The 17982-nt window shown below is 61.6% G+C and overlaps 3 protein-coding genes across 6 annotated transcripts; 2 read left to right on the forward strand and 1 right to left on the reverse strand.

The window, feature by feature from the left end:
* Nucleotides 1-1334: 1334 nt before the first annotated feature.
* Nucleotides 1335-4977, forward strand: AP5B1 (adaptor related protein complex 5 subunit beta 1). The gene is made up of 2 exons (XM_043972922.1): nucleotides 1335-2091; nucleotides 2311-4977. Exons 1-2 carry the CDS (start codon nucleotides 1942-1944, stop codon nucleotides 4837-4839), a joined length of 2679 nt encoding a protein of 892 aa, XP_043828857.1. The 5' UTR covers nucleotides 1335-1941; the 3' UTR covers nucleotides 4840-4977.
* Nucleotides 4978-5970: 993 nt separating this feature from the next.
* Nucleotides 5971-8134, forward strand: RNASEH2C (ribonuclease H2 subunit C). Its single transcript, XM_043972923.1, has 4 exons — nucleotides 5971-6554; nucleotides 7387-7511; nucleotides 7610-7729; nucleotides 8031-8134. The coding sequence occupies exons 1-4, from the start codon at nucleotides 6110-6112 to the stop codon at nucleotides 8061-8063; spliced, it is 723 nt and encodes a 240-aa protein (XP_043828858.1). The 5' UTR covers nucleotides 5971-6109; the 3' UTR covers nucleotides 8064-8134.
* Nucleotides 8135-8332: 198 nt separating this feature from the next.
* Nucleotides 8333-16866, reverse strand: KAT5 (lysine acetyltransferase 5). Of its 4 annotated transcripts, none has more exons than XM_043973341.1 (14): nucleotides 16647-16865; nucleotides 16475-16541; nucleotides 15665-15733; nucleotides 15413-15549; nucleotides 14862-15044; nucleotides 14680-14754; nucleotides 14515-14589; nucleotides 14166-14414; nucleotides 13845-13934; nucleotides 13228-13368; nucleotides 13035-13128; nucleotides 9249-9408; nucleotides 9071-9152; nucleotides 8333-8665 (listed from the first exon to the last, which is right to left on the reverse strand). In XM_043973341.1, the coding sequence occupies exons 1-14, from the start codon at nucleotides 16656-16658 to the stop codon at nucleotides 8531-8533; spliced, it is 1569 nt and encodes a 522-aa protein (XP_043829276.1). In that variant the 5' UTR covers nucleotides 16659-16865; the 3' UTR covers nucleotides 8333-8530. The 4 variants fall into 4 exon arrangements, with proteins under 4 accessions (XP_043829276.1, XP_043829278.1, XP_043829277.1 ...); XM_043973342.1 differs by having other exon boundaries at nucleotides 8334-8665; nucleotides 14862-15017; XM_043973343.1 differs by lacking the exon at nucleotides 14862-15044 and having other exon boundaries at nucleotides 16647-16866.
* Nucleotides 16867-17982: the final 1116 nt, after the last annotated feature.

Genomic DNA, 17982 nt, shown 5'->3' on the forward strand with positions numbered 1-17982 from the left:
GGGTCAAAGGGCATTAGGGAGTCAGGATGTTGGTGCCAGCATCTGTTGTTCCATCTGTGCCACTGTAAGTCCCTGTCATACTGGGTGGGCCACGGGGACCTTGTGTCTCCCCTGGGCTTGGGAGCCTGTGTCCGAATCTGAGCAGAATCAAGGGGCAGTAATAAAAAGACCACCAGAGTCCAAAGGCCTGGGTCTGTGCCCTCCCTTCTCCCCTGGGCGACTGAGGCTTGGGGGTTACAACCAGCGGCTGGCAAAGGTGCCAAGCACTCAGTGGGGACCTCTCTAGAGCCCACAGCTCATGGGGCTGGCATGAAGCTGGAGCGAAGGGCTTTGGTGTGAGGCCAGGTTCCCCGTGGGCCAAGGAGGAACATACCTGCCAGGTGGCCTGGGGGGGGGGGGTCGGGGCTCCTCTCACAACCTCCATTTCCTCATCTATAAAAGAATGGTTGAACTGGGAAATTTCTGAAGTCCCTCTGGGCTGGTAGACTTTTCTAAGACCCCTCCCAAGCAGAATTTGAACCCAAGTCTCCCCGACTCGAAGTCCAGGACCCTATCCCCTAGGCCAGGCAGCTCTGATGTTGGATGCATTTTATTATGAGGGGTAGGAGAGGTCTGCAGAGGCCCAGGGTGCCCAGGACTCGGGCATTTTGTCCTCCAGTCCGGGCCGCTGCCGCAGGAAGGAACCAGAGCACCCACTGCCCCCAGCCTGCCGCAGCCTGCCAGGGAGCAGAGCCCCGGGTCCAGGGGTGGGGTCCACAAGGCGAAGCCCAGCCTGCCCAGAGCCTGCAGCCCAGCCCGACCGGTTCCGCAGAGCGGGCCGGCTCACAGACTCCCAGGTGGGGCTCTCGGAACACGCTCGGCCCCGCCCAGGCCCCGGGTCCCAGGTCCCAGGGGCCCGTTTCCTGGAGGGGGTCAGCCCTGGTGTCCCCCCGTCCCCGGACAAACCTGAGGCGGGGGAAGGAGGCTAGTGTCGGGGGCGGCCAAAGGGGGCTTCCTGGAAGCGGAAGCTGAAGCTCGGGGGCCAGCAGGCGCCCGCCCCGTCCTGCCTCCACGCCCCCACGCCCGGCGGTTTCGGGGAGAGGCGGGGCCCCCCCGCGCGGCGGCGGCGGAGTAACAGTTACTCAGCCCCAGCGAAACCGACGAGCCGGCGCCTGCCCTCCCGCCCCCCGCCGGGGCCGCCCCGTTACAGCCCCGCCTCCCCCCTCGGGCCGGCCCGTTAGGGGGGCGGGGGCGGTGCCCAGGTTTCGGTGCCGGCAGGGGCGGACGGGCGGGCCCGAGCCGAGCCGCCTAATGAGCCGCGGGCACGCTCATCCCGCCGCCGGGGCAGGAAGGCGCCGTCCGGGCAGTCGGGGCGCCCCCGCCCCCAGACGCAGGTTCGAGGCCCGGCTGCCCGGCTGCCCTTTGGCAGATCCTTCCGTAGCACCATCCGGGCCAGGAAAGCACGGACCCCTAAGGCGGCACCCCGCCGCCATCGCCCTCCCTCCGCATTCTTTTCCCGGGCAGGGTGCCCGCCGTGAGCACCGGCCCTGGGCGGGGGCGGGGAAGCCCCGGGACTCGATCCAGCCTGACGCCATCACGTGAACCGTAGCTAGCAGTTGGCCCAATGCAAGGTCACGGACCCCCAGACATGGGTCCCCGGAGCCCTAGTTTGGACCCAGGTGTCCCCAGCTCCCTCGATTTCCCCCCGCCCCGTCCCACGCCACGCCTCCGGCCGGCCTGTTTTCCCGGGTGACTTAAGCACGGGAGGCTGGGGAGAGGCGGGGCGGGGCAGGTCCGGCGGCCTCGGACCCCTCCTGGCGGACAGAGAGGGAAACAGGAAGGAGGGCGGCGCTTCTGAGCGAGGCCAGACGCCGGAGAAGAGAGGTCTCCAGCCCGGGCAATCGGCCCCCCGCGGCGTCTCCTGCTTCCGCCCCTCCGCAGCCGCTGGGTGGGTGGGGGGACATGGCTCCGCGCAGCGCGGACGCCTGGGCCCGGGTGCTCGCGGCGCTGCGGGCCAGCCCGGCCGCCTTCGTGGCCAGGGCCGGGGCGGAGGCTCTGGCGGCCGAGCTGCTGAGCGAACTGCGCAGCGAGAGGCTCAGCGAGCCCACTAAGGTGGGAGTTCCGACCCCCCAGATCCCCGGTCCACCACGCTTCATTGGCCCCCTCGGCTCATACCAGCCCTGACCCCCAAGATCCTCGGTCCATGCCCTGTTGGTCCCTCAGCTCACCCCAGCTACTAAAAGGCCCCAGCTTTCCAGATCCCTGAACCACCAAGTGCCCAGACCCCCCCACTCCCCCCCAGCCATGCCTGATCCACCTCTTCCTCCCCAGGTCTCTCTGCTGGTTGTGATCCTGGAGTTCCCCACACAACTATGGCCTGACCCCGCTGCGGCTGAGGCAGCTGCCTCCACGCTACTGGACACGCTGGGCCTCCTGCCCCCACGGCCAGCTGGCCTCCGCCGGCCCCTGTTGCTGGCCATCACAAGCGTCCTGGCCGCCTGCGGGGCCCTGGGCCCAGCCTCTGCAGCCACATCCCGACTGCTGCCCATGCTCTTGCAGGCTGCCACAGGCCGAGCCACGGGGCTGGAGCAGCGAGCCCTGCAGGCCACTGCCTCTGAGTGCCTACGAGAGCTGGAGAGCTGCCGGCCTGGGCTGCTGGCCGGCCAGCTGGGGCTGCTGCGGGCTCTGCAGGACACCCTGAGCACCCAGTCCCATTGCCTGCTCTTAGTGCTGGCTCTGCGCAATGCTCTCAGGGCCCTGGCCTGGGCTGGCCCCAGGGCCCCTGACGGACTGCACCGGCTGCTGGCAGCCAGACCTGAGGGGCCCCAGCATGGGGAGAGACAAGCCTGGGACTGGAGCCTAAAGGCCCCAGGAGCCCAGTGGGCTGGACCATGGGACTGGACCCTGGCTGGGGAGGATGTCTGGGACTGGGCAGGGCCTTCAGGCCAGGAAGTGCCCTGGCCCGAGCAGGGCCCTGGCCCCCTGGATCTCACCCCGCCTGAGGCCCGGGAGCTGCGGGCCACTGTATCCCAGCTGCTAGACACCTCTTACCTGCTGACCCCGCCAGCCCAGGCCCAGATGCTGCAGCAGCTGAGCCAGGTGCTGAGGGCTGTGCGGGGTCAGCCCCCTGCCCTCCTGAAGCCCCAGCTGGTACGACTACTGGGCACAGCCAGGGTGTCCCTGCTGCACACGGTGCTGGCCTTGAAGGACGCCTTTGGGGAGGCCCTCTTTACGGCCCAGGATGAGGCTTTGCTGCTTCGGAGGCTGGTGGGGGCTGCCCAGCACCCAGCCCTGCCGCCCCCTGCCCGCCTCTTCTACCTGCACTGCCTCCTGCACTTCCCAGAGAACTGGCCCTTGGGGGCTGTGGGGGAAGAGGCTGCCCCGGTTTTGCTCACAGCCAGCCTGGCCACAGGTCTTCTGCCCAGTCTGCTGCAGGAGCCCCCAGATCTCCTGGCTCGGCTGCATCTTCTGTGTCTCTTGTGTGGGGAGGAGCTTGGCAGCGATGGGAGCAGGGACTGCCACGGCACCGAGGACCGGGCCCTGAGTTACCTCCAGAGTCTGCTGGCCAGCCTGAGGCAGGGGGCAGCCCAGCCAGGGGGCCCCCAGAGCTCAGCCACTCTCTGCTTCCGGGCCTCCTACCTGGCTACACGCTGCTTGGCCAGCCACCCAGGGGCCCTGGCTCAGCTCACAGACGGGCTTGCAGCGCTGTACCGAGCCCGGCCCTGCCTGGCCCCCCATTTTGTGGATCTTCTAGAGCAGGCCGGAGCTGAGCTGGCAGAACCCCTGGGGAAAGCCCTTCAGCAGGTGGTAGTGGAGGGGGCGGGTGGGGCCCAAGCCCTCCAGTGGCATCTGCAAATCCTCACCAAAGTGGCTGGAGGCCAACCCTTGGGGCCCACCCTAGGCTTCCTGTGGGCAGCCCTAGGGAAGGGTGGGGACTGGGCCCGGGAGCAGGCCCTGCTCCGAGCCTGCCGTGCCCTCCTAAGAGGGACAGGGCTCGGCGGGGCAGCCCCCAGGGACCTGGCCAACCTGCTGCAGGAGCTGGCCCGGAGCCTGGATGACCCTGATGGCCGAGATCGGGCCCGTCTGTATTACAGCCTGTTCACTCACCTGTCCGGGCCCAAGCTGGGCTCAGCCCTGGGCCCCACACGCTCCACGCCCATGCTGTGCTCTTCCCTGGTGGAGGAGAATGTGGGCTTTGCCTCGGCTCTCACCGTCCAGGAGGCCCGGGCCCCATTGCAGCTGAGGCGGGCTCCCCAGCGGCCCAGGGAACCCCGTGTGGTCCTGGGCCTCACAGTGGAAGCCTCAGAGATCCTGTACTCGCTGGAGCTGCGCTTCCGTGTCCTAGGGCCACACTATGAAGCGCTGGAGGCCGTGCGGGTCCCCTGCCTTCGTCCAGGAGCTGCCCCCAAGCTGCTCCTCCTGCCCCTGGAGCCCCGGCGCCCCTACCCGGCCCTCCTGGACATCAGCGTCCTCTATGCCACCCCCAGCGGCCTCACCTGTTACACACAGCTGCCCAGCTTTCCCATAGCCTTTGCCGACCTCTTTCTACCTTTACTGCCTTGTGCCTTTCAGGAGCTCTGGGCCTCCTGCCTGCCTGGGGGAGTGGAGAGCTGCATGTGGGGCCCCTGGCAGGGCCAGGCACTGGAGACTCTGGTCACCAAGCACTGGGAGCCTTTCATTGTGTCTGCTACCCCACCCACCAGTTACCAGGTGGCCATCTTCTTGCCCCCCAGCTCGCACCTGCTGCTGCAGCTGGAGGCTACTGGGGAGGAGGGGGTCAGGGTGGCCCTGAGGACGGATGACTGGGCCATACTGCCTCTGGCTGGACAATACCTCCGGGGCTTGGGAGCTGTTGCCTGAGCAGATCCTTGATGGGACATTGCAGGAAGACACTGGTTGGCCCAGAACTGGGTCCAAGTCTCCGGCAGGGTAGGGGGGAGATTGGGGTCTCCTCCTGCTCCTTTCCCCCATTTGTAAAGACTTGTTTATTGCTGAAAAGTCTGTGGTTTGGGCTTTTTCTCTGTTAAAAGGGGGTTGGGCATGGGGTTGGCACAGAGAGTAGAGGGGCCTCTTGGTGTTTACTGAGGGTTGTCTAGTAATCTCTTCCCATATGTGGCGTGGCTGGCACCACTCAAGTTATTGGGGCTCAAGACTTTCTGGGCAGAGCCAAGATGGTGGAGGACAGGCAGTGACTCCTTGGAGCTCTCCCCCAAATCCCTTCAAATAATTCCATAAGGGGGCAGCTAGGTGGTGCAGTGGATAGAGCACCAGCCCTGGATTCAGGAAGACCTGAGTTCAAATGCGGCCTCAGACACTTGACACTAGCTGTGTGACCCTGGGCAAGTCACTTAACCCCAACTGCCTCACAAAACAAATAATGCCACACCTGGAGTTATCGGGGGCTTTCCCAGACCTCACAGGAGCATAGATTTGAAGCTGCAAGGAGACCTCAAATATTACAGGAGACACCCCAAGAGGGTAAGTGACGTGTCTACTGTCACCCAGCCGGTAGGAGGCCCAGTGGGGGCCTCAAATTCATTCTCCTTTTCTATGACTTTGTACTGCCTCCCAAAATGTGGCAATCGAGGGCTGCCCAAATAACAAGAACTGTGTAGCCTTGGGGCTGTCTTAGTACCTGTGGAAATGGCGGGAGGGGGCTCTCATCTGGCTCAGCACCTGGAATCCCAGGCTTCCTGGAGGAAGCAGCTCTTTCCCCACCTCCCACCGAGAAGCATAAGAAACTATCCAAGTTTCAGGGAAACCTGGGAAGACCAGTGTGAAGTGATGCAAAGTGAACTAAGCAGAACCAGGTGAACAATTCAGGCAGGCTGCAGTATCTCAAGACAACTTGAAGACCCTTAGGAACTCTGATGAGTGCAAGGACACCTGCAATTCCAGCAGACTCGGGATAAGTCAGGCTGCCCACTCGCAAGGGAAGCAATGGACTCAGGGTTCGGATGAAGCTTTTAAAAGCCTGGCCAAGGGATCGTTCGTTCGCTTAGACAAATAAACGTGGCGAGTTTTGTTTTTCTCGCTTTCTCAGTGGGTGGGAAAGAGTTCGTAACGGAAAATAAAACTGAAAAGGAAAAAGGGAAAAAAATGAAGCCACGCCAGGCTCTTCAGATGTTTCATGATCCTGTCCCCTTCTCAGGGAAAGCTGGGGCAGCCAGCGACGGGATCGCGGGAGGCCTCAGAATACGGAGATGACCGAATTTTACCCACAAAGCACTGGAAGTTCCGTCTTCCTATTGAGTTTCGGCACGTGATTTCAGAGTGCTTGGCAACTGTGGACTATGGCTCCCATAAGGCAGCACGCAGGGCGCAAGCGCAGAGGCGGCGCGTGGCGTTCGGCGAGAGTTCCCAGTGCACCTCCACAGCAGCGCACGCGCATAGGCTCGCAGAAGTGATGCCGGACGGCGCAGCCCCCGCGGTCCCGGGCCTCATCCGGATCCAGCCGAGCTCCGTGAGCACCGCAGCGCCGACGCCGCTACACCTGTTGCCGTGCGAGATCCAGCATAACGGGCCCGCCGCCGTCAGTCGCTTCTTCAGCCCGGCCATTCGACCAGGCCCCTCAGGTGCCAGGAGCATGCGCGATGGGGTCGGGCGGGAACGGACCACAATTCCCATCATCCCTTGGGATAATGGGGGGGGGGGGTCGAGCGGGAGAGGAATTTAGGAGATGGCTTTGCTTTACGTGCACGCGCCGCGAGGCCCGCCCCAAAAAAACGTAGTCAGGCTTGGTGTGGGCTGTGACCCAAAGCCTGCGGATTGCTAGTGGGGTGGGGTGGGAGAGGCCGGGAAAGAGGCCCTTCCCACCAAGGCAGGGGCTGGGGGGGCGGGCAGCAGAATGAGGAATACTTGGTTGTCTCGTTCGTTCATTCAAACGTGCACTTATTAAGCACCTGCTGTGTGCAGAGCCCTCCTGGAGCTCACTGGCTAAGGTTAGATCTAGGGATCCTAGAGGACCTCAGGCCATTGAGCCTCTCATTTTACATATGGGAACTTATCCAAGGCCACACACCTATCAGTGTGGGATTCTGACCCCCAAGTATAGGAAGGGGATGAGACACAAATTGGCACAATTTTCACATACAGAATTATTACGAGGGTCTCACCCTCCTCCCCTCCCTGCTGCCTCCCATCTGGGCCCAGGAAACAGTGTAAGCCACCCTGCTCCTCAGGTGAGCAGACCCTGACCTCTCCATGGGAGACAGTAGGGAGCCAGGGAAGGTGTTTGAGCAGAGTGGCAGCGTCACCTTGGCCCATTTCACAGCCCTCTACTGTACCAAGTCACTGAAGTGAATTCCTGCCCTGTGGGGCCTGTGGTGGCCCCTGGGCTGGGTGTAGAGCAGGTGTCAAGCACCAGGTGATGTCCCTGACCTGTGATGTATCCCCCCCCTGCCCCAGGGCCAGTGGTGTCCTTCAGGGGCCGCAGCCTACATGGAAAAGAGGTGACACTACCCTCAGGCTACGTGGGCCTGGTGCTTCGGGAGGAAGACAAGTCAGAGGGGCCAGAGGCAAGTGTGCAGGAGGTGAGTGGGCATGGGGGGTGGGGGGGCTGGGGAATAGGATCTGGCTCCATCCCAACATTACTTACTGGTCATTCCTTATTGGGCCTTCCTTCTCTCAGGATCGGAGTGTCCAGGCCATTGGCACCTTCAGCTACTTTACCTTTTGGGGCCTGGAGACTCCCCCAGAGCCAGATGCCAGGATGCATGGGGCCCTGAACTGGCCTCGCCTGGCCACTGCTGTGAGTGTCCTAGCTGGGGAACCCCCAGCTCTTTCTCTTTGTGCCCTTATGTTGACACCCAGTGCCCATTACCCCTGACAACATTCACTCAACAATTTTGCATCACTGCAGCCAGGTCACCAGAGGAAAAATGCTGGGGTGGGTTCCCAAAACAAGTTTCAGGAAGTCACCTGGGGGGGTAGCCTCTGGCGTTTGCAGCCCTGTGCCCACCCCACCCAGGCATCCCCCCCCAGGGGTGGGAGTATCAATCCTAGGAGGGGGCACTAGGCCCGGTCCTGCAGCTCTTCTCTGTCCCCTACAGATCCATGCACCTGTGACCGAGGATGACGACTGAAGGAACAGCTCTGAAGCCCAGACTCGAGTCCCCTCCTCATCCCCCCTCAATAAAACAGTCTGGAAATTGTGTGTGGGTGTGTCAGCCCTGAGGTTCTCTGATCCCCCTGCTTTGCTCCAAGACCAAGGAGACTGGGGTCTGTACAAACAAATAGTTTACTGCAGATCAGACATGGCAGGAACGTCCCAGGCTGCGCCTCTCCTGTAGCCCCTCTGGCTCACGATTTACAAAACAACTGTACACCCCCTCCCCCAGCCTTTGTACAAAGCCCCTGGCCCAGCCCACCCTCCCCCCAGCACTATACATAGCTGCCCAGCTTTCTGTACACAGCAGCCCCTGGGCGGGCAGAGCGTCCTCCTCTGAGGCAGCAGTCTTCAGCCCCTGCTCTCCCCCTGCCATGCCCGCAGCTCCCGTGCCCAGGGCCCAGCCCGTGAGGCAGGGGAGGGGCAGGGGGAAAGGGGGGGAGGTCACCACTTTCCCCGCTTGCTCCAGTCCTTGGGAGTGAAGTGTAGACATTTGGAGTCAATGCGCAGGAGTCGCTTCAGCATAGCCCGCTCATGGCCGTCCACAATGTCCTCAGACAGCGTCAGAATGTACTGGCCCTAGAGAGAAGGGTCAGGTTCAGCTGACTGGGACTGAAGGAAGGGCAGAGTCAGCAGACGAGGGAAATGACAAATGCCGAAGGACGTCTGGGGAGTCAGGGCACTGGCCCCCTGCTGTGGGGGGACGGCTGACCGTGACCCGTACAGGAAGGCCCGACGAGGGGGCGGGTGCTGAGGGGAAGGGACACTGCGAAGTGCCCACTCGTGAGCACCCAGGCGGGACCCCAGGGGTCCAGGGGTGCTGCCCTGGACACGGCCGATGAGATAATTAGGAGGTTCGGCCCCACCCCGATCTTTTCTCAGCGCAGGTGGAGGGAGGGAAGGAGGGCAAAGAAATGCTTCACAAGGAGCAGGCACGGCTGCCCCCCTCTGGCCCCCCACCCCGGCCCGGCCCGGCCCCCGTACCTTGTAGTAATTGATGAGGTTGAGGTACTGCAGGGTGGAGATGACGTCTTCCTTCTTGATGCTGGTGATCTCACTGATCTCGCTGTGGGACATGGGCACGGCAGGGGGTCACAGGCCGTTCTGGCCTCCCTGGAGCCCGCCCGAGCCCGCCCCGCGCCCTGGGAGGGAGAGGACTCACTTGATGGTGATCTGGGGTCGCTCACCACTCTCCGACTTGAGCCCCATGAGAATTTCCAGGATGGTCTGTGACCAATAGCTGCGATAGGACAGGAGGCCGAGGTCTGAGAGGGGCTTCTCTGGGGTTCCCGTCTTTCCTTCCACCTTAGACAACTCGTAGCCTGCAGGGGAAAAGGGGCCCCCGGTCAGAGGGGCACTGGAGGTCACAGCTCCTTCAGGGCCTCCCCCCCAGAAGTCTCTCCACAGCATGGGGGTGCAGACCCTGTGACAGGAATCCAGACACTTTAGATGTGAGGAAGCCGCCTCACTGCATCAGGGCCAGGCAGCCGGCCACCTTGTGTGAAGCCTTAAAGGTAGCAGGCTGTGACTGCAGCATAAAGGGGCAGACCCGCCTCTCCTCGCCCTCAGGTTTCTCCTTGACTTTGGCTCAGACAAAGGACGACCCAGAGGAGCAAGCCCTCCCGCTCTAGAGCAGCCCTGCTGTCCTTTGGACTGGGCTGACCCGCTCTGGGCCTGTAGCAGCAGCTGCCTTCACCACAAGCTCCTAAGGAAGCCCACTTTCTGCACTGGGACAGCCCCAAGAGTCAGGCATTTTTTCCTCATGGTCCGAGCCCACAGTTGCCTGCACCTTCCCATAACAGCTCCTGGCTGTTTTCTGGGCACCCCACTCCCGTGAGACCCCCTCCATGCTGTCACATTTACTAAGGAGGTGGCAGACTCTGGCTCAGGTACCGAAGCCATGAGTGGAGAGGGTAGGGGCCTGCTTCAGGAGCACTGGGGAGGAAAGGAGGAGGGCAGTGCCAAGTGTGCCCAGGTGCCAGGCTGAGCAGGTGTGGCTGAGGAGGAGGGGGTGAGAGAGTCTGTGCGGACCTCCCACACTGAAGGCAGCCTTTGCCCAAGACTGGAGCCCATATTGGCGGGGGTGGGCACTGTCCAGAAGACCCCGTGGCTGTGAAGCAGCCATTCACTTCAGGCCTGCCTTAGGAAGAGGGTCAGGAAGGATCACAAAGCGCTCTCAAGAGAAGAGAAATCCAAGTACTTTGAGAAATACCAGCCCAGGGGGAAGGAGGAGACTTGGGGGGCACGAAGGCCTCTGGCCAACTACAATGTAGGACGAGGAAAATCCTGGGCAAGAGAAGGCCCAGAACTCCCGGAAAGACACCCTCACTCAAGTGCAGGGCCCAGATCAGGGCCATCACAGCTGGCCAGGGGGCCTGGCCTCACCCCCCAGCACTTGGCACTGCCCAGACCAAGGGCCTCCTAAAGCCAAGGGGGAGCTCACTCACGAAGCTCTGGGGCATCTTCTTATCTCTGCCAGGAGGAGGTGGAGGGGGAAGGAGAGGGGGCCGAGGGGGTGGAGGAAGAGAAGTGCTACCAGAGAGACCGGGGACCCCAGGGCTTTCCCCTCCTCTCTCCTGGCCCTTTCCAAGGCCTCCCTGGTCCCCACCCCTACCCCATGTATCCCCAAGCTCGGACTGGCTTTAGAACACGGAACATTGGTGCTCTTAGCGGCCAAATCCAATGGTCGTCCCCGTCCCCGTCCTCGTCCCCTTGACCTCTGCAGCCTTGCCCAGTCGCTCCCTCCTGGACTCTCTCTTCTCCAGGTGCCCAGGGCTCCCCCATCCTCTTTCTTCTCCCTCTTACTGCCCCTTCTCTGTCCTCCAGATCACGCTCTCTGACCGCAGGGGTCCCTCAGGGCTCAGGTCCGGGCCCTCTACGTAGGCTCCTTTGCCTGGCGGCCTCATCCACTTCCATGTTTAATGGCCATGTCCACGCTGAGGATTCCCACATCTGCCTGTCCTGCCTGGAGCTCTGCCCACCCAGCTGCCTTGCGGACATCTCAGGCTCACCACATCCAAAAGAGAATTTCCCCCCAAGTCCCTCCCCCGGCTGCTACCTTCCTTCCTACATCTGTGGAAGGCCCAGCCAGGCTCCCAGACCTCAGGCTCACACCCCAGGAGTCACCCTGGATCTCCCTCAGCCACCACTTCCTGGCTGTTACCAAGGCCTGTTGATGTCACCTCTCTGACCCAGCTGCGACCCTGGGACAGACCTTCACCCTCTCACCCCTGAACTACTGCAGTGACTGCTGGGGGGTCCACCCTCTTCCATTCAGTCACCAGACTTTCCTGAAGCCCAGGTGGGATGTCAGTCATCGCCTACTCAACACACTCCAGTGGCTCCCGTGGCCCTCAGGATCCAATACAAAATGCGGTTTGGCCATCAAAGTCCCCCCATAACCTGGGCCCCTCCCACCTATTCAGTCTTCTGATGCCTCTTCTAGCCCACAACCTCCTTCCCGGCTGCTCCACCACCAACACCACTTCTGCCACTCTCTACTCGGGGTCTTCTCTCTGGCTGTGCCCTTCCCCCAGGCCTGGACGGGCTCCCCCTCCTCCGTTCTGACACCTGCCCTTCCTTCCATTCCCAATGTATCCCGAGTACAGCTGTTTGCTTGTTGCCTCCCTGTTAGACTGAGAGCTCACTGAGGGCAGGGACTGGCTTCTGCACTTAGTAGTGCTTCACAAAGGCCCATTTGCCGCTTCTCAATCCTTTAGCCTTTGTGCTTCCACTGCCCAGCACACAGTAGGGGTTCAAAAACGTCTGTGGAATGGATCACTGGCTAAAGGAGCAAACCCAGGCCCTGCACTGTGCGATTCTGCCCTGTCCATGGTGACCTCTCCCAAACAAGGAGACCAGAGGGGCCTTGGGGCTCCCTCAGCTGAGCCATCCCAGAAATCCCTGATGGGCTCCCTAGCATGGCCTCGCACACGTGCGCACATATGGCCCTTGGGGGCTCAGTGGAGCCAGCTGAGTACCCTCACACAGGGCAGCCAGGTCTCCCATCACTAGAAGAGTCATCCCCCCAAATTTCCGCTTTTACATGTCCTTCTTCAATAGGGGACCCCTGAAATGAGCCAGGGCCCAGGCCAGAGGGCCCAGCATCACCCTTGCCCTGGAGGCTGCCCACCTCATCGATGACTCCTTGGGAATTCCCTGACCTCTGCCCCCTCAGACACACCTTTTACTCAAAGAGCACGCTTGTTTAAACAGAGCCACAAGTCCTGACCCTCATCCCTGCCCAATCACACCTTTCTGCACCTGCCTGGGGGGGGGGGGGGGGCCCACACCTATGCCTCTGTCCAACACAGAGCCACGTCTGGATGCCTTGGGGCTGCCAGGAAGGCACTTAAGCTGTTGGCTGGCCCAGGAGGCCAGCCCTCAGACCAGGCCAATCTAACTCAGCGGTGGGGCCACGTCTCAACTTTTCTACAGGAAGAGGACTGGTTCTGCTGAAACCCAGGTAAATGCTATGGTCAGGCAGGACCCCAACTGATTCTGAAATCACCGTCTCTCGGATGATCACTGGCCAGGGCACAGACCCTCCTGCCATCCAGAGTCATGACGACGTCTGTCCCTGCCCTCTCCTGTCCCATCTTCACCTCTCCTCTGGGCCTTACTGATCACTGGCCATGAGAGTAGGTACAGCACCTCGTGGGCAAAGTTCCTTCTCAGGTGCACCTGGCAAACCCAAGCCATGCCCCTCTCAGAATGAGGTCCTATGTGTATGTGTGTGTGGTGTGTGTGGTGTGTGTGTCTGGGTGCCCCCTCCAGCACTGCTCTGGTGACTCCAGGTGAATGGCAGGCACTCTCCCCCTTTCCTCCCAGCGCAGGCAGGCACGAAGCCTGACTCTCACTCTGGCGTCGGCCGCATGGTCTACCCTTTCTAAGCGTATGGGGCCGGCAGCCATGTTGGCAGCCCCCTCCCCACCTTCGCGGTACTCACTGAACTCGATGAGCAGCTTGCCGTAGCCACGCCGCTGGTAAGGAGGAAGGGTCAGGATGCAGGCCACATTGTAATCCTCCGTGGACTCTTTTTCCTAGAGAGAGGGCAAGCACTGAGTGAGTGGGGGGGGAGGAAGAGGCCAGGAGCTGGGGACCACAGACAGAAGGGGCCTCAGGATGCTTTGGGGACTGACCTTGGAGAAGTAGCCGACGATGTGGAAGCCCTTGCAATCATACTCAGTCATGACGTAGAAGAGGAAGGGGTCTGTGTCATAGTACAGAGTCTTGTGGTCCAGGAAACACTTGGCCAAAAGACAGAGGTTCTGGGAATAGCTCTGAGAGGGAGAGGAAGGGCAGCCGTGAGCTCCAGAGCACGGCTCACTCGGGGCCCACCATCAGTGACTCCAGCAGGCCCAGAGAGGGCCTGTGGTGCTTCCCCAAAGCCAAAGGCTCTTTAGCAGGAACGGTTTTTCCGTGGTATTGGAGGCAACAGAGATGCCAGCAGAGGGAGGGAGTCCGTGTGGACTCCTCAACTGGACCTTCAGGGAACCTGATGGGCCTGTTCCAAAGTCATATAGATCTCTGGGCTGATGAGTTTGAGTGGAGTAAAATGGTCAGGTTTGAGGCTCTTCCCTCCAAGTGCCTCTGGGAATCTGGCTCGTCCCATTATCCCATTCCTGTCCAAAGCCTTCGAATCTGTTCACTTATGGTCCCAAGGTTGGCCTCAAGAGCTGGGTCTGGCCCAGAGAAACCAGCTGCCCCCAGCCCCACATCTCTCCCCTTCCAGCCCCCAACTCTCTTCTCCACTTACCTTATTCTTACGCCCGTCAATTTCGAAGAAAGAGATGGTGCCTTTTCGGTAAATCTCATTGCCTGGGGGATGTCGCAAGTCACATTTGGTCTGAGGAATAGAAGCCGAGAAGTATGAGGCAGGGGAAGGCAAATGGGAGAGCAGCCTTCCCTCTCAAGATGCCTGGTTTCCAGCCGAGTGTGGCAGGAGGCCTTTCCTCCCCAGCCACCCCCCCACCCTGCCCCCTTCCAAGGTTCCCTCCCGCCTACTCTCCATTCTTCTGGAAGCAAGGGCTCTCCCTCTCTGACCATGAGCTCCTGGGGACAGGTCCCGGTGACGTACCAGGTGACGCTGCAGACACTTGAGGCTTTTCCCGTACTTCAGACAGAATTCGCAGAGATAGAGCACGGGCAGAGTGGTCAGTTCTTGGGGGTAAGGGGAGAAGTACCAGGGCTTGAGGCGGTGGCGGCCGAGCTCGATGCACTCGATGTTCTTCATGCGGGTAACGATGTCGTCGTGGCTCCGATCGGACACCAAGCTGCCTGTCATGCGAGGAGCTGACGGAATTCCGTCCGAGCTGTCCTGGGAGTCCTGGCAGCAGCCACAGGCCAGGCGGGAGGTGAGCGTGCCACCCTCCTTGGGGTGGCTCCCTCCCTCCCTCCCTCCCTCCCTCTCTCCTCTCCTGACCCACCTCGTCGGTGCCTAGACAGTTGGACTTCCTCTTCCGTCCTGGCTGGGCGGCCAGTGCCCTCCGGGCTGAGCCATTCTATGGAGACACAGGAGGGGGAGAAGGACAATGAGCTGAGGGGCTCCAAGGCAGGGGCTCAAGGGCACCAAGGGGGCCTCGAGCACACACCTGAGGAAAGACGGAGGCTGGCGCTGTCTCACTGGGCACAGGAGTTGCTGGTGAAACCACTTCCACTTTTCGTTTCTGCAGAGAGAGACCGAGAAAGGTGGGTCAAAGGGGCGGGGGCCTGGGTCTGGGAGGGAAGCGCGGTCACAGGAACAGCGGGGCCGGGAGCTGGGCTCCGAGGGTACCGTGGAACGGTGGTTGGCCTGCAGACAGGAGCTGGAGGAGAGGGGCTGGTCGGGCTCGCCGCCGGGGGTGGCCTCTCGCTCCTTGGGCAGATTGAAGCGCAGTGTGATCTGCACCGGGATCGGCAGTGTCTTCCCGCTGGCCTGGGCCGAAGCCGGCTGTAGAGATAGGTCCAGGGTCTTCCTCTGGGGGAGGGGGAAGGGAGCGAGGGGGAGGGGAGGAGGGGGCCCCCATCAGCCAGGTGGGTTCACCCCCCCACCCCTTCCCCTCGGGCTGGCTTCCCACCCCAACTATGTGGGGTTTGGTGACTGAATTTTGATTCAGTGACACCACCTCCTCCCTCTGACCCCAACCTGAATCTCTACAAACCCTCTCCGGGCTTCGGCCTACACAGCAGGGCTGCCTTGTTCCCCTCCTTATCCTCAGCCTGCGGCGGCACAGGAGACCCAAGACCACGGGTTAAGCAGGACAGGGACAAGCGAGATAGGGGAGGGGCCTGACCATCCTCTGGGGACCATCTCCAGGCTCAGGTTTGGACTCTACTTCTACTCACCACCTCCCTCTCAGGGGAGCCCGGTCTGGACCCAGGGAGCCCATTTTTGGTGGGGGTCTTGGCCTCTTTCTTGGGAAACTGTATCTTCTTTAGGTCCAGCCTGTCATGGGTCACCCACTCATCCAGGCGCTTGTTGACTATGAAGAAGGGGACAAGTTAAAATGGCAGGACCCTCCCAGGGGCGGCGCCTCTCATCAACCCCATCCAGCCGTCACCCACCCTGTGCCCCAGGACCACAGGCCTGACACTCACAGTCAATGTAGTGAACGTAGAACAGCTTCCGTCCGCTGATGTCCTTTACGCTCAGGATCTCAGCCAAAGCTAAGAGGGAGGCAATGGCCTTACAGGAGGCCTCGGGCCTTCCCTTTATCTCGGGGCTCCAGCTTCCTCCATCCTGAGCCTCCTGAGAAGAGCATCTTCTTCCCCCGCCAGCCGCTCCCCACGATGCCCAGACCACCCCATCCCCCTAGCCTGGCTCCTGCCCCTTCCCCAGGAGTCCCCGGCCCCGCCCTTGGATTGCCCTTGGATTACCCTTGGAGGGGGGTCCAAGGCCTCTGGCCCCTTCCCAGGCCCCGCCCCATGGCTCCTAGTGTTCCTTAGCCCCGCCCTCCCCTCTACCTCGAGCATCCTGATCTGGGGACCAAGTCTCACCTCTCCCAAAAGGGGTGGGAGGTGGGGAGGAGTCTTCAGGCCTCTGGCCACACCCCACCAAGCCCCACTCGGGGAGATCTCAGGCTCCACCCTTGAGTTAGCGGTGCCCCTTTTCCATTGACCCCTCCCTTACCCGCCCCAAGAGGTCTCTTGGCCGACAGCCAGGCCCCCTCCCCAGGGTCACACAGATCACGTCCCCTCCCCCAGCCCTGAGCGCTCGAACTCTCTCTCTCTCTCTCTCTCTCTCTCTCTCTCTTTCTCTCTCTCAACCCCTTCCCCCAGGTAGGTTTTGGCCCCGCCCCTCACGAAGAACCACGCCTATTCGCTTCCCAGACCCCGCCCTCCCCGCAGGGCTCCATCGCCCAGGCCCCGCCCCCATGGTGCCCGTTGGCTCCGCCCCCCGTCACTCACGCCACTCATCCTCATTGTCCTGGTTACGCCGCAGCACGGGCAGGCGGCAGCCCTCGATGACCTCGCCCTGGGGAAGACACCGCGGTCAATGGGGGAGGCCAGGGGAGTCGCCGCCGTCCTGCGGATGCCTCCGCCCCGCCTCGCCCCGCCCCGCGCCGGGCCCCGGACTCACCACCTCCGCCATCTTCCCTCCCTCCCTCAGGAGCCGCTTCCGGCTCCGCGGGGTGACGTCACGTCCGGCGTACCGGCGTCTCCCTGAAGCCGGCTCTAGGGGTGTGGAGGTAGAAAGGCCTCCGGACGGGGAGGGTCATGGGCGGGAGGGAGCCCCCGGACAAGGACGCGGCACGAACTGCGAGGGCGGCCCGCCGGCAGACGCGCCTGGCCTCCGGTGGGGCTGGCGGCGGAGCAGCCGCCTCGAGGCCCTAGGCCAGATCCGGGGCGGGGCGGGGCCTCGCGCCTCGCCGTCTGATTGGAAAAAAGTGGAATCCGTCAGGCGACGTCGTTCGAGTGCGTCGGCATCACGTGGGTGCGCACGGCCACGTGACGGCCGTTGTTGTTCCGGCTGGGCTCTGGAAGTCCCCAGCGCCGCAGCCGGGGCCCTGCCTGGCGGATCAGGAAACTGAAGCGGGCGGTGCTCTGTCAGTCACGCCCTGAGTTCGAATCTTTTTTTTTTTTTTTTTTTTTTGCGGGGCAATGGGCGTTAAGTGACTTGCCCAGGGTCACACAGCTGGTAAGTGTCAAGTATCTGAGGTCGGATTTGAACTCTGGTACTCCTGAATACAGGGCCGGTGCTTTATCCACTGCGCCACCTAGCTGCCCTCGAATCTTGCCTCTCATGCTTGCTGCCTTTGTGCCCTTGGACAAGTCACTCCCCAACCTGGGCTTCGGTTTCCGTATCTGTAAAGCGTGGGGCTTGGATGGGATGGGCGCTGAGGTTCCTTACCCCTCTCAGTCTAAGACCTTCCCCCCTTCAGGTTAGAGTGCTGCCCCAGGAGTTAGGAAGACACGAGCTCAAATCCTGCCCAGACACTTGTCAGCTCTTTCTGCTATAAAATGGGGCTCATCATAGCCCCTCCCTCCCAGGGTTGTTGTGAAGATCAAATGAAGAATTTGTGTGGCTAATTATAAACGAAGATTCATACCAATAAATAAACCCTGCTCACACAGTCAGCTGCTTGCTGGTCACGGCCTGAATACACTCAAACAAGCGTTCTTTGGCCAATGACCACTTCTCCCCCAAACCATGCTAGCATCTAGCAAAGGCTCAGAGGAGACCTATGGCCTTAGCCGATTCCTGTTGGGTCTCAGTTTCTTGAAGGAGTTGGACAGGATGCCCTCTGAGGTCACTGGGATTTCTTACGGTCTACAGTCTACCCTCCACGGTCCTTCCTAGGTCTGACATCCCCATCCCCAGCCAATTCTGACATTCTGTGTTCTATGGGCTCAGAACTCTTAAGTTCTGCATCAGACTTCATAATGTCGCTAGGCATAGATTAACCTGTAGATAA

This window comes from Dromiciops gliroides, chromosome 6, assembly GCF_019393635.1.
Source record: "Dromiciops gliroides isolate mDroGli1 chromosome 6, mDroGli1.pri, whole genome shotgun sequence".
Taxonomy (NCBI): domain Eukaryota; kingdom Metazoa; phylum Chordata; class Mammalia; order Microbiotheria; family Microbiotheriidae; genus Dromiciops; species Dromiciops gliroides.

Bases quoted from the DNA above. Each gene is read 5' to 3' on its own strand.
- KAT5 (XM_043973341.1), bottom strand. The intron at 15,045-15,412 runs GTGAGTAGAAGT...CCCCTCCCCCAG, and splicing joins GCTCCCCTGAGAGGGAGGTG to AGGAAGACCCTGGACCTATC. The intron at 14,415-14,514 runs GTGGGTCAGGAG...GGCTGCTGCCAG, and splicing joins ACTGTCTAGGCACCGACGAG to GACTCCCAGGACAGCTCGGA.
- RNASEH2C (XM_043972923.1), top strand. From the start codon at position 6,110: ATGATCCTGTCCCCTTCTCAGGGAAAGCTGGGGCAGCCAGCGACGGGA. The intron at 6,555-7,386 runs GTGCCAGGAGCA...CCCCTGCCCCAG, and splicing joins CATTCGACCAGGCCCCTCAG to GGCCAGTGGTGTCCTTCAGG. The intron at 7,512-7,609 runs GTGAGTGGGCAT...TCCTTCTCTCAG, and splicing joins CAGAGGCAAGTGTGCAGGAG to GATCGGAGTGTCCAGGCCAT.
- AP5B1 (XM_043972922.1), top strand. From the start codon at position 1,942: ATGGCTCCGCGCAGCGCGGACGCCTGGGCCCGGGTGCTCGCGGCGCTG. The intron at 2,092-2,310 runs GTGGGAGTTCCG...CTTCCTCCCCAG, and splicing joins GGCTCAGCGAGCCCACTAAG to GTCTCTCTGCTGGTTGTGAT.